Genomic DNA, 15,412 nt, shown 5'->3' on the forward strand with positions numbered 1-15,412 from the left:
ATTTTAAGCAAAAACTTAGGTATAATGTCAGCTCTCTCAATTTAAGACAGTTAAATGTTTCCAACATCTTTTGAGGTTCTGTAGCTCTTTGACTCAGTGCAGTTCTAGAAGAACACCACAAATAAAGTTACTTTGCTTTAAAATTTAAAGGCAGCCCAAGAAATACTGTTGTGCATTTTAAATGGTTAATCATGTTCATAAAAACTAATATTTCACTGGAAGAGTAGACTAAGCTGGGAGTTTAGAAAGTTATTTCATTTGAAAATTGCTTTGGAAAATAAATTTTTTAAGAGTAGTTGTGTTTCCACATACAGAAACATGTGTTTCGTAATCAGAAAAAAACAGGAAAATTAGCCTTTGTTAGTTTCAGTATGCTTGCTTACTCATACCATATCAAAATTAGTAGTCCATAGTCAAAATTAAATGGTAAGTGATATATTTGCAAACTTAAATTTTTGGACTGGTTTTTAACTGTGAAGTTTTCTCTCTGTCAACGCTCTCAAAGGGCGTTTTTTCAGCATATTTTCAGTAATAATCAAATTTTTGAGAAATTAGTTTTAATTACTGCTGGTTACATTTTTTAATTGACATTGATTGTTTTAGTGCTAAAATATAAAACTCCTTCCTTCTAGTACCGTCCCATTGGGATCTGATCAGATTCTTCTACGAGGAGCTCAGTTGAGAAATACTCAGTGGGTTCATGGAATAGTTGTCTACACGGGACATGACACAAAACTTATGCAGGTTTGTCACTTGGATTTTCTCTAAATTATCTGGTTTGTTACCTTACATTGCCATTACACAGCACAGAAAATCCTTTCAGTAAACATGGCTAGATTCAAAAGTAGTTAAAATGTCAGTAATAGAGCATATTTCTTACAAAGTAAAACCAATAAAAATAAAGCTGTTTTTTGCTATTAGTCATTTAACCACAAAGTAGTTTTTCCACTAGAAAGCATATTTGTTGATCTATTTTGTAACTTGTGTTTTGAGAACTATTTTATTAGCAAGTTGGATCATTATAGTTTGCCTGTTCATCTTTTTTATTTTTGACTGCTCCTAAAACTGCCCTCATGGAGCTTTCTTTCAAGTACAAGGTAAGCATTCTTGTCAGAAAACAAATTGAAACTTCATTTGCAAAATGAGGAGGGAAGAGAACCATTCTCAGACGATTAAATTACTTTCCCTAGTGCTGTTTGAATTAGCAAAATTGGGATGCATTTGTTGAGAAAAAGAATGTTTTCAGATTGGTTATGCATGTCTTATTGCTTTTCTGATTTGTGAAACAGTTATTTGAAAAAAGTTTATTTGTGTTAGCAATTGTCTTCTGTAGCACTGTTAAGATGTATGGACATTCATTTTTAGTGTTCACTGTTAGCTGTTGCTGTTATGAGTGTTCCGTGTGATTAAATTGCTCGTGATGAAACTCTGTAGCTCTAATTCATGGATTTACAAGCTCCTGCCTCTTTTTTTTTCTTCTGAGTGAAACTGTTATGTCATTTATGAGGATGATGTATTTGGGATAATATTTGGAAAAGGATGTAGTAACATGGAATTTGAAAAGTGAAAACTGTATGTACTTCTAATATTTAATAGCCACTGTTGTTTTTTGTCTTTTGCAGAATTCAACAAGTCCACCTCTTAAAATGTCTAATGTGGAACGAATTACAAATATTCAGATTTTGATTCTGTTCTGCATCCTTATTGCCATGTCTTTGATCTGCTCCATTGGTTCAGCTATATGGAATCGAAGGCATACTGGAAGAGACTGGTATCTTGATCTAAATTGTAAGATGTAAAATAATATTTTAGTGTTCGTTTGTCTTTCATATTTGAAAAAGAGGGGGATTACCTTTACAGAGCATGGTTTTTATCAGTCTGTCTTTATTGGTTGTTGACTACAGTCATTAGGTTAGGTATATCACAGCAAGTATAAAATTTACCTTACGGTGCCATTTGAGCTCTTGCTAATTTCAGGAAGGGGAGCTTTGTTGTGTGCTTCTGCATCTTGGCAGCCTAGCAAGGGCTGTATCAGCATTCCACTGGCATAAACAGCTTCCTGGACTTCAGACTAAAGCCATTTTCAGCTATTACTGATAGATTACATTTTAAGCTGCATTGACTTTTCTGAATTTTTAAACTCTCTCATCCCAGGAAATTATGCTGTGACTTTATAATTTTTACCGTACAGGGATCTAAGTAATTATAGGCTGCCAACATCAGATCTTAGCAAAGTGCTCCTAAAGAAGATAAAACGGGTACAAAAGATCTCCTCTAATATGTTTAACTTGGCAGCTGTAGTCACGGTGGATGCAAGGCAACGTGGTGTTATGTGGGCCTTCACAGCAGCATGCAGCATGCTGGCATAATTTGACCTTCAGTGATGGAAGTAGATTTAAATGAAGTTTTCATAAATATACTTTGTGGTCAATTATTCGTTTTTTCAGAATTTCTTATGGGTGGCCCTAGAGCCCTTTTTACGTAGACAGTGGAACCAGAAATAGGCTTTCTGCTCCTGGAACAGTGTCTTGAGTACAAAGCTGCTGAATGTAGTCATCAAAGCAGGGATTATGGGGGGTGGTTTGGTCAGTTTTAAAAGAAAAATCTTAGAATTCAGATTTGAAGGCACTCTCCTAAAGTCTTTGTTGAACGAAACAGTTGCCTGCATTTATGATGTCGTTGTTTGAGAACGTTGCTTCTTTTCTTTCTGATGCTGAGGAAGAAACGTTTTCTTAAAAAAAAAAAAAAGAAACTTAACTTTCCCATTTCTCCCTTTAAAAATACAAAACTCAGAAATAAAGAGTTTATCATTTAGTTCCTATATACAGATATTTCCAGATTATGATCTTAAAATGTAGTAAAATAGAGAATGGCTGGTAAGTTTGCTTTTGAGAAATTGGAGAAGGTCTCTAAATGTGAACTGCACATTGTAACAGAGATTCTTAGCTCTTATGAAGTTCATATTTATAGGAAATGCATCTTATAATTAATTCTCAAGTTTATTCTTAAACACAGAACATTTTAAAAGTCAGCATTTGATGCAATACTTTGAAAACAGTGTAATTATGTACTTTTAAATATGGTCTTAAATGTGGGGGTTTTTATTTGCCTTTTTTTTTTTTGGCAGATGGTGGAGCAAGCAACTTTGGATTGAATTTCTTGACTTTTATAATTCTCTTCAATAATCTTATTCCAATCAGTTTGTTGGTTACACTTGAAGTTGTTAAATTTATCCAGGCATATTTCATAAATTGGGTAAGTATTCTTTTTATAATAATTGACTTCTAAAATCAAGTGGTTTACAAGTAAGTGAAATGATTGCTTGTTTATGTATACACTTTTTTTCAGAATTTTTCTTAATGTAAATAGTTAAGTATGCATTTTATTTCTTATTACTGGAATCTGAGAAGGTAATAATAAATTATTTTAATTAGTGCTTTTGTTCCCAAAAAATATTTTGATTCAGATATATGTTTTTATGTGCTTTGTACTTTCTCATTATTGATATTCAGGTATCAGTTTCATCCAGAATGAGCAGAAGAAAGTGTTTTGCAGTCCAGTGGAGTTTTGTCCAGTTTAATTTTTTCTTTCTAAGTGTAGCCCTTGTTTTTTTAGTATTTTGCAGATTTTTCCCACCACCACCATAGTTTAAGGGGGGACAGTTTTTACAAAGACAGTATCTGTTGATATTATCTCTTACAATATATATAAAGATCACTTTGATGTCCTTTAATTTTTTTCTTAATGAATTAATGGGGGAAAAGGAGAGTTCACTCTGTCTGGGGGGTGGATCAGGTATTCTCCTTTAAAGCCTTGTATGTACTTTTAATAGCTTGCCTTCAGTTTTTCTATTTTTTCCAAATGTAAATTAATCATACCATTCTGAACTCTTAAACCTGATTCCTTGATTGAATGTGTGAAATAGATTTCTGCGTGTGAGATTAGACGTCATGCAGATGTAGATAAAAGTGTATGTGGAGTAGCAGGTGAATTGGATGCTTTATTTTAAATCTTTTTGTGAGCAGTCAGCTGGTTTAAATTTATTTTGTGCAATAGAGCAAATTCTTGACAAATAGGAGAATGCAATTAAATTCTTCCTTTATGTTCTGTATTCAAAAATAAATATTCAGCAAAGGCTCACCCATTTTGAATGTGTAGTTGGAAACTGTTTATACAACAAATCCAAAAGATGGCTTTAACTTCCGTTCCTGCCCTGATTTCACATCATGAGGGATTAGCTGTCTTTAATTTATCTTAATCTGAGACTTTGGGTATTTAGTATCTTAAACATTATCTTTGCGTGTGCATGTCATATTGGTATAGAGAAGTTGGCATCTGCAATCTGTTGCACTATGTTGCCATACTTCACAGTGTTTTAATCTTTTAATGTATTTAAAAATGAACTCTGAATTTGATAAACAAAACAAAGCACTACTTATCATGTACCTTACATTTATTGTGTACTCTTAAATTTATCTTCATGGTTTTATCTCAAGGTATATTCATCTTGCTATGTAGAAATGACTGACTGTGCATACAATATAAATAGATAAGACTGACTTCTCTAACTGTTACAATGTAGTATTTCTGCTTGTTGCTAAATCTGTTTTAAATGCATGGGTACAGTTTTTCAGTAATACAGATTACTGGAAATAATTGGAGTAAAATCTCAAAAGAGTAATTTAGATTTTTGATTTAAAGAGGAAATTAATTTATTCTGGAGACTTTTGGAAATGATCCAATTGTGTGTGTGGCTTCCCATGTTGAAATAATCATAAATAGATAACTTGCATTCATGTTCGGTCTGCTCTTCTACACTTACCTTTTCTATTTGTGCACTAGATTTTTTGTAATAAGTTACCGAAGACTAATTTTTAGATATATATACTTTTTTAAAAATCTGTAGGACATAGACATGCACTATGAACCTACAGAAACTGCTGCGATGGCTCGTACTTCCAATCTGAATGAAGAACTTGGGCAGGTAGGAAAAAATCACTGGTTCTAACTCTGTGTATTGAAATTATTCATGTGGTTTTACAATCTAAATTATTAAAATAATGTGAAGATGTATTTCAAAAAACTTACATTCTTGCCTTAGTCTTTACTTATTTCTATTGTCTTCATTTTGTCAGATATTTTTGAAAACACTTCACATTATGTGGGAGTTAAATTTTCAAAACCAGTATTAAATGAGCAAACTGTTTTATTTATCAGTGTGCACGTGGTAATCACAGAATGTTGAAGTGTATCATTAAAGTTACAAACTCAGAGGAATTCTGAGCATGAAGGTAGTTGCAGGTTAACATGTTCTAATATTGGTCTACATAGTGGAGGACAGGTCCTTTGTGTACTGGGTTTAATAAGTATGTACACACAGCAGAGTTTTTGGTTCTTTTCCTGGCCTTAATGGGGAGTACAGTCTCCTCTAGTGAGGAGAATTTGAATCTTGGCTTTCCTTCTGTCTCACTTTACACAATTTTACCTCTTTGTTTCTCTGCAGTTAGTTACTTGCATTCCCAGACGCGTTCCCTTTTTTTGAGTTTGATAGTTCTTCTCTTCATTTTTGTAAGCTTCTCATCAAAGTCTCCTTCACCACCAAGATCTAGTCAGATTTCTTGGGATCTCCACTTTCACATTTTGTCAGATTTGTAATTTGAGCAGATTTTTGTAGGGAGACCAAAGGAGAAGAAAGAGCAAGTCTCTTCTCTGAAGTACGTGGGGGCAAAAATGAAGAGAAGATTTTCCCCAGGCGATCATCAGGTTTATAAGAAAGGCAGAACTTTGATGTTGGAAAGAAAAGGTGGAGTTTTCTTAGCTGCAATTCCTGCTTTCCCATTCTATCCACACACACAAAAAATAATACAGTCTGAGGCATAAACCTGGCATGGAAGATTTCTTCTAACTGTTTGTCTAAGTCATAATCCCTCAGAAACAGAAAATAGGAGATGCTGACTAAATTTTACTAATACATAGCCTTATTGGCTCCATGTATATGCAGTTAATTCCTAACATGGTGGGGTTTTTCAATGAGAAATAGATTTTAATGAATTAAAATTAAAATTTACCTTTGACTAATAGAGCCTTTGTTTCATCACAGACCATTTCATTTCTTCATATATTACCTTTTTTCTTAATATTAGGTTTGAACTAAATTTCAATATATATCACTGATGCATGTATTTCAACTTCAGTTTTTAAAGTATTGTAACTTGTAGTTTCTGGAGAGGAAGGGTTTGTGGTGTTAGGGAAATATAGGACTCCTGGAGTAGGTAGACAGGAATGTGCTTCTTCCATTCCTGCAATTTAGCATTTCTGAACTGCTGGGTTTTTTTTTACTGATGTTTTGACTTTTAGAAGATATTTGTACATTATAAAGAGGAGTTTATAAATGCATATAGATACTTTTCTTTTACCATATTGCTTTAGGTCAGAAATGTAATATTATGTACTGTATTTTTTTCTATAAACTATAAAGGTTGCAGAACTAGCAAAAATATTTAGTGTATTGATAGTCAGGAATTGTACTAGATATGTAAACAACTGCTGAATGTTAATGTATAATGAATGTTACTGTTCATTTAGGTCAAATACATATTTTCTGACAAAACGGGTACCCTGACATGCAATATCATGCAGTTTAAGAAGTGTACTGTAGCCGGAGTTACTTATGGGTAGGTATTTTTATATACTTTATCTGTGTGCCTTTCTTTTCCTCTGCCTGTGCGTATGTTCTCGTGCATTAATTGTATAGTTAAAATAAACTTACACCTGGCAATATATACAACTAGGAGTCAGTTTTTTTGTGAGTATGAAACATGACTTGTTTCATACAAACATGACTCAAGTGATGAGATATCATCACTTCAGTCATTTTGCAAGGAGGAACAAGAATAAAGTTTAGATACTAAAGGCTTACGGCTGCAACACAACTTCAGTATGCATATTTTTTTTTTATCACTCGGTCTGTTTAATGTTATTACTAAAAATATTCTTCCCTCATACTTGCAAAAACTTGTATCATTGTCCATGCTTCATATTTTAAGTAGGCACATAGTCTTGTACAAAGCAATATGCAGGATTAACAGGAATTTGAATTTCAATGCTGTAGCATGATCTGCAGTACTGTAGGCATCATTCAAGTGGCTTTTAAGAATACTGTTACAGTGGCATAACTCCAGGTATCTATGTTGCTATTAAGAAATGTCTCCAAATAAATGCAAACAAAGCATTTTTGTATTACTTTGTCAGTAGTTGCAGCCAACTTCTTCCACAGAGTTTGCAAAAAGCCTCAAACTTCTGAGGCTGTTTACTTGGAAAAAAAATCGTTAGAGGAATAAATAGAGCAGAAGCATCTACACTGTAAATGCCCATGTCGCTTACCAGTATGTGAGATGCTGGACCATTCAGTAACAGATAATCTAGATGCATCTAAAACTGGGCATAGATCAGGCAGAGGTTATGAAATTAAGTGTTGTGCATATGCTAAAGATGATTTGGCTTTTGTGGCTTTATCATTTGGATCCCTTTGAAAATTCTAATTTTCAGGAGTCTAATCTAGGCTTTGTTTTTTAAAAAAACTGAAATCCTTAACGCATTAACCACACTGATGGTATTTACAGTCAACAGTCGTAATAAAATACAGTTCTAACCCTGATATTTCATATATGTATATAAATGTGTGTGTTTGTATATATAGAGCTCAGTTTCAACCATTTAAGCTAATTTTATTACTTCAGAGAAACTGCTCTGAGCTAACTATTTTCAAATTCTTTATGTACCAGTTTTTTAAGATAAAAAAATACATTAACTTAATGGCACTTAAAGTCAGTATTTGTTACTCAGTTTGTTATAGATCTTCATCTGAAATTGGTTTAGCACAAATTCTAAAACTTCTCCTGTCTGAAACCTAGGTGTAAATGTTTATTTAGAAAAAACTCCTTGATTTTTTTTCTTGCTATACTTTCCAAGCTCCCATTCACCCCATTTTGAGAAGACGTAAGTCAGTTTTATGATTAGCATCACTGTTTAGAAAGCAAAGTTTCTCTTTACAGTGAATAGCTATCACAGCATCTCTCATAGCTACTTGGAGAACAGTCACTCAGTCTTTTTCTATTGATGCAAATAAGAAGTTGGGAACGCAGAAAAGGGTAAAAGTGACCATTCCGTCTCCCATGCCTCTTCTTTCTAATAGTGTCATAAACTGTGATATATTCAAACTTGTGTTATCACAGGGCAGAGTCCTTTGTGTGCTATGGCTAGCTCTGTTCATCTGTTCATCTGCATTTTGTGACAAGCTGCATTGACATGACTTCAGATAATTAAAAAACCACCTTTTGTTTAATGAGAAACTGTAACAATGTATATGTACTGAAATAGAAAGCAATATTTGTAGAGGGCAAATGCCTTTGTATCTGCTGGTGTAAGTTAGTAAATAGACAAGCTTTCAATTTAAAAATAAAAAGGTCATTTCTAGTTTGAGGCCTCAAGAGAAACATGTTTTTGCAATATTTTATTGTTATCTAGGCACTAGCAAAATACTTTGTTGAAATACCTTTAAAAATTTGTAGTAATTTCATTAACTAACTTTTTTTATACATGGTCCAGTGTTTTAGCCTTTGTGATTCTTTTTCTTCTCCCTGTTTCTGTTCTTCCCTTACTTCTTGTGCAGCCATTGCCCTGAGCCTGAGGATTATAGTTTTCCTTCAGATGATTGGTAAGCTCTAAAAATCATTTAGTATGTGGTGTTTGTTGAAGATTCAAGTTTAAAACCAGTGAGCGAGGTCTTTAGAAACAGAGCTAAATGTGAGATATTTTACTAAAAAATTATTTTATCTTCAAACTGATGCAGACCGACAGTCTTACACAAATTTATGCCATCAGAATTCTACAGCATTAGGTTGTGTACTCAGAAATAGAATTGCTAATAGGGTCACTGAGGTATAGTAATGTTATTCTACTGACAATCCTGTACAATTCAGAATTGCTTATTGGAGAGAAAGTTTCATCATTTGTTAAGGTAGTTGGTATTATTGTAACTTTGATCACACTTTTCTACTCTTACTTAATAGTAGGTCAGTAATAATCTCTAACATGTTTGGAAGAAAAGTTTGTACTTGAGAGGGAAAAATATGTAATAAGTTATTGTAATATTTTACTTGCTACAGATAGATTTAGGTTATTAGCACTACCTAGTTCTTCACTGAAACTGAGATTAAATCACCCAAATACGCTTAGGGCCAACATAAATGTCTCAGCAGGTACCTCAGGGAAGAGGCTGGCTTCTGTTCTGCTGTCTGCATGATGCCACCTTTTTCTTCTTCTTCTTTGTACTTTCTTAAACAAAATATTTGCAATACTGTTCAAAATAATCTCAGATCAGGGATTCATTTACATTCTTTAAATTATCGTTACTGCATTTGTCGAAAGTCACAGTAAGGTAAGTCACACAAAACAGTAATGTGTTGTCATCTTTAAAAAGTTTGAAGGAAAAAACTTTTTTTGCTAGATTAAAATCAATAATTATTTCTTTAGAATAGAAAAAACCCCACAACTGAAAAATCTGCCCCACATACATATAAAAGAGTGACACAGCAGTTTGACACAATATATACTTGCACATGTTTTTCCTTTATTACCACTGAGAATCTGGAAAATATAAGTCTTTCTGTCAGAAAGCCTTAAGCAAACAAAGCTTAAACATTAGACTCTAAACAAATTTAGTGGGTCTGAAGTTAACATTTGGCACTTCAAGATTTATTAGCTTGACTTGTAAAAAAAAACTTAATGAATGAGGATGCTTTGAATTTCTCTCTAATACTGGGTTTTTAGAAAAAATAGTCCTTGAATGGTTATGGAGGGAAGGTACTGCAATTTTATATTCCCTCATGGTGGTGCAGGACTAAAACAGCTTGCTTTTCTTTTTTAATAGAGAATCTTTAGACTGCCTTTGATGTATATGGCTTATCCTTCAACTTAAATCACTGAATGTGTTCGCTCTCTTCCATGATTATGTGAGCCAAGGCAAGATCCAAATAAATGGAAAAAGAATCCTCAAACTGTGTTCACGTTTCAGCACTCTTTTGTTTCACTGACATTAAAACTCAACTAGATTGTCTTAATACTCAGCTGCAGTAACAAGTCTTCCTAAAAGTATCTACATTTTTGAGCTCTGAGCTTCAGCCAGAAGATTTGTGCAATTTGACATATATTAGTGTATGACTTTATCTTGCCAGAACCATCTCCACCTCGCATCTCTCCATTCCCTTCCTACTTCACCGTTGTTTCATCTTCTTTATCCATTGGTTTACTAGGTTCCTTTCCGGTTGTGAGAAATAGAAAACAAATCCTCTCCATATGACTTCTGAACTGGTGTCTTAACTCAGTTTGCTTACCCCTTTCAGATACCAGACTTTCTTTTCCACAAACATTTGTAAACCTTTCCAAAACTGCTAATTTTTCAAAGAAATGTAACCTTTTCAGGCATATCTTGTTCTGAGTCCCTTCAATAATCTCATTAAAGCGTTCGAAAGACAAGAAGCCATAGTCTTACATTGTAGATTTGTATTTACTTCATCTTGCATTAACTGAAGTCAGCAGAGCAACTTCCCTGGATTTGAGTGTGTTTATATAAATCAAGGTTTCTTAGAATTAGAGAAACTTTGAACATGTGAAACAAGTACCTTTTCACTTTTTTCTCACAGTATGTATGCATGCAGCCTTTATTGTAACAGCTAAAACCAAAACTTGTGTTTGACCATAGCATAGTAGTGTTGATGATTTCTATGATTTCATATTGCTTTTTAAGAATATGCTAATGACAGTCTCTTTTCTGCTAATTATTTCTAGGCAGGGCTCACAAAATGCAGAAGAAAAAACATTTAGTGACTTGTCATTACTAGAAAATCTTCAAAGCAGTCATGTAAGTTATATAGAAATAATTATCAGTGTTTTATGAAATCAAACCATCCTTGCAGTAAGTCAAAAGATGATGTCTTTTGAAGGAAAATAAATAAATTATGTATTTTCACAAAACCAGCATCCCCTCAGGCATAGTTTTATAATTGTTTGTTGCTGGTAATGTGTTAATTAGATCCAGCCCTTTGGTTTTCCTTTTTTTTTAATTGTATGATTCAGTTGTTGTGAGTCTGAAATACAGTTCTTACATTCTTCATTGTATAGGTGTTTTAAAGTTAGTCATGCTGATCATTTGATGTCATGACATCCATTAAAGCTTTCAAGATCAGTCAGGTTAACTTACTATCCTAATATGACTCGGTATTTCTGTGCCCAGGCTTAGATGAGAGTCAGGAATTAAGCACTGTTTTTGTGTACATGCTTCCACGAGCTTAGATGATCAGTTCAGATGATGAAATGAAACAAGCATTCTGGAGGCTGGTGTTTGCCCCAGAGAGACAGATTTCACAGAAAGTTAATTGCTTAGTTTGTGAATTAGCTGAGAAACAGTACCATCATTACCTTTCTGTTTGCACTTGTACTAGACGTTTTTGCCTAGTCCTAACCAAGAACACCTATCTTAAATAGTGTAAGCATTTGTTCTCTTTTTGAAGAGTGTAAATAAGTTACTCCTTCCTTAAATTTTTTCTTCCTGGGAGGATAACTTCAGAGTACCTGGCAGATGGTGGTGTGTTTTGTTCCTACAAATGGGACAGTCTTAAGTGCTGGACACCTAAGTGCAACTCTCAAGTATATGTAAAGCAGAGAGAGCTCTTACATTTACCTGCACAGGCCATTTTCAGTGCTGGTAACATAGACTGCTTGCAAGAGGCATCATCCTGTTACTGCTGTAGTCCAGAGAATACTTGGTGTGCAGGTAGTGAGATCTTGAGAGATTTCTGGTAGATATGTAGTATTAAGTATACATAGTATGAGCATACCAGCTATAAAAATGCATTTATATGCATCTTAAAATTAAAAATTCAGGCACGTTCGAAGAGGGGTTTCACCAATGTATGTTAAATGTGTTCTGAAGGGCTTTGGAAAATAATTCAGCCTTCTGAATCCATCTTAGAGGATCTGGGGGCCCTTAGGGGAAGAGGACAGCAACCTGCTCCCATTAGTGTTTCTGCACTGTGGAAAGTTAGTTTTAAGTTAGGTTTCCAGATATTACTGTATTTTATAGAGTAATTATAGTGTTATCTTCATTGTTGACACTCTTAGTCTGGCACTAATCTGAAATACTATAAATAGTAGTAAAAGACTCAGTTGAGGTGGAAGCTGCTTTGAGCTTATTTAGGGGAAATGCTGTGGTTTCTTTTGGACAGCCATTTCAGAGCCAGTTATTTCAGTTTGCATGCTTCCACTGTACTGTTAAGGTTTTTAGCTGTATTTATCAAAAACAATTGTCTTTGTTGCTTATATACACTCTTCTCCCCTCTTTTGGCTAAGTCATTTAAAATTGTTTCAGCTTTGTAGTGACTAAAGTGCCCGAGACATTAATCTAAATGTCTTTCTTCAAAAGCTGTCTGCCTGACCTTGCAGCATATTCCACATGATTTTCACTTTTGGTTACTACATCTTTCTAAAGGTTTTTTAAAAGTGTTGTCAAATACAGTATTAGAAGTAATGTAAAAGGGAACATTTTTACTAAAAAAAGAATATCCAAAGAGACTTCAGTGAGTAAAGTAAGTTTTTTTCAATCGAGCAGACTTACCTTCCCTATGAAATACTCATTTGAATTATATTGTTTCTGATTATCTATTTATTATTTGTTATGACAGTAAATGCCACTAAATTATATAGCCTTTAGTGAAGTACAGCAGCAAGAAGTTATTCTGCATGCTGAAATTAGTGTACAGATAAAACAGATAATGTGTGTTTTGTTCAGTTGGTGATAGTTTTTGAAGAAAGGAGAAATATTTCGCTAAATTTTTCTTCACTAATATTTGTCCATATCTATTACTACATTTCAGTTAGTTGGTTAAGTTATTAATCACATACTGACACTATTTTTTTTTAGCCAACTGCACCTATAATATGGGAGTTTTTGACAATGATGGCAGTGTGTCATACAGCAGTTCCAGAAAGAGAAGGTGATAAAATTATATATCAAGCAGCATCTCCAGGTGAGACTCAAGTCATTGAGTGAACTTATAGTAAAGTATTGTATCAACTCAACAACCAAATTTTATTCCAAATTTGTTGTTTCTGAAGTATCTTTCAAAATTAAGAGTAAATATATCCCTCACAAAAATAATTGGTGTCAGTTAAAATCAGGTTTGTCAAAAAGGGTTTTAGACTTTTCTAATTTGCTTTAGAAAATACATATGGATATCCTGTGGATTACATAAGGGCAAAGGGTGGTTAACCATACAGCTTTCCTAAGGTGTTGTCAGATTGCTGTGGAAGTGTGAAGGAACTGCTCAAACTCAAACAGAAATAAATCCAGGAAACAAATAGATGTTCTTGCTTGTGGACCTATTCTGTAGTTGATAACCATGGTATTGATTGAGAACAAATACTGTTTGTAATCAACAATGAAAATGAAATGTTTTTAATAGATGAAAGTTGTGATAAGTTCCACTAGATAGCGATAAAAGATTATAGTGCAAAAGGTCTGGTTCAATCCTACTGTGGTTCATAGACAATTTTTGAATCCAGGAAACAATGAAGCAAGGCAAAATGGTTAAAATATATTCAGCTCTGCTTATAACATGTTCAATGGGAGAAATGGCATAAAGCTTAGAGTCTCCAGCTTTCCTGTTCCCTGTCTGTCCCAGCTCCTAGGTGTCTATCTCTCTAAATTCTGTCCTTCAACAGTTGGATAACAAGGGCAGAGGCAGGGCCATAAATAAAGCTAACTGGGCCATGGCAATGTTTTATTGGGCACTGTGACCAAATTCCATTGGTGAGACATTTGGAGAGAACCAGTGACTACGAGAGACTGGGTTGCTGCTTGAAGTGTCTCCTAAATGTAGGCATTGAAATTACCTCTTATTTACAGGAATGACTTAACCACTCTTTTCTTCTAAAATAGAACTTACATAAAAAGAAATGTACCTTGTCCAGTGCCCTGCTGAAGAAGATGCTTGCCTAGGTGCTTTGAAGAGGATGTTCTTGTTACTGAGCTTAGAGGAGTATTGCTTTGGGGCTTATTTTCTCTGAACTGTAAACTCATTTAATCAATTTTAACAGGAGAAACAAAGAGTTATTTTCAGCACCACATCTACTCTTAAAAATCTATAAAGGAAAAAAGAACTTAAAAGTAGAAAAGTTTGGACATTGTGCCCATTAAATCATGGGGTAGACTAAGTTTTCTGGTACATCTGCAGAATAACTAATTGACTTATTGCAGATGAAGGCGCATTGGTCAGAGCAGCCAGGAATCTTCATTTTGTATTCACTGGAAGGACACCTGACTCAGTAATCATAGAATCTGTAAGTACATTGGAGTAACTTTGTTATTTGTGGTTTTTAGACTTGCTGTATTAAATAATTTCTGACTAACTGCATTATGGTACATATCTATTGAGATGCTAGTTGGGTTTGGTTCTTGCTTGAGGTTTTTTGCATTAATTCTTAATTTTTTTTTTTAATTCAGTTGGGACAGGAAGAGAGATACGAACTGCTAAATGTGCTGGAATTTACAAGGTAAAGAGCGTGTTGTGCATTTAGTGTCCTTTTGTAAAAATACTAATTTCTCTTGTAAATTAAAATGTTTGCTTTTTTATATTTGTACAGGCAAAATACGCAGGTTGTATGACTTATCTCTGTAACATGATCATACTGTAGGCAAAGCAGTGTACATGATTAAGATGACACTTCTGGTTTTATTGTAAAACATTTTCAGAGGCATATGTTTTTTCCTGTTGTCTCCTTTTTGGCTAATATTTTTCACTTCCACTTTTGCGTAAAGATTGAAAAAACCTTTGATCTCAAAACTTCAAAAGATTATGTGAAAAGAAAGTATAGGAAAGTACTTGAACTTTGAAATGTATTTCTGAAAGCCCTGGCACTATGTGATTTATTAAAAATTTTATATTTGAGGGTGGGAGGGGGAAGATTCAAGTAAGTGAATACATATACATAACTTGTGTTTGCCTTGATTGATAGAATGAAATTTTGTGCATAATTGCATAATTATGCATAATTATGACTTGTTTAAGTACTCTAGATTGAAACCCATCCTTTTCTGAGCAGCATCACTAGAGCGTTGGCCAGTTACTTTTCTTGGAAACAGAGTTTATCACGTAATTTGCTTTTGGTAAATAATTTTCTGTCAAAGCTGTCAGAATTATAAAGGTACTCATAAGAAATCTGGAAGCAGTTTCACTTGTTATGTGAATCTGTTTAAATTGTATCCATGTATGCCATCTGTGTTCTAAGTAGTTGTGTAGGCCCATTGCTTACTTTGGCACAAGATGAGGAAGGTATTTGTATGTAGAGGAAGCTC

The 15,412-nt window shown here is 33.9% G+C and overlaps 1 protein-coding gene across 1 annotated transcript; it reads left to right on the forward strand.

Moving 5' to 3' along the window:
* Positions 1-632: 632 nt before the first annotated feature.
* On the forward strand, positions 633-14,610 carry LOC104544517 (probable phospholipid-transporting ATPase IA; the record flags this gene model as incomplete). Its single annotated transcript, XM_010189410.1, has 7 exons — positions 633-744; positions 1,623-1,788; positions 3,128-3,255; positions 4,907-4,984; positions 6,586-6,674; positions 10,849-10,921; positions 14,561-14,610. Coding segments are annotated over 7 exons (696 nt in total), but the record flags the coding sequence as incomplete, so codon positions are not given.
* Between the last annotated feature and the right edge of the window lie 802 nt (positions 14,611-15,412).

The sequence above is a fragment of the Mesitornis unicolor genome, unplaced genomic scaffold (genome assembly GCF_000695765.1).
Source record: "Mesitornis unicolor isolate BGI_N332 unplaced genomic scaffold, ASM69576v1 Scaffold48257, whole genome shotgun sequence".
In the NCBI taxonomy this organism is placed as follows: Eukaryota; Metazoa; Chordata; class Aves; order Mesitornithiformes; family Mesitornithidae; genus Mesitornis; species Mesitornis unicolor.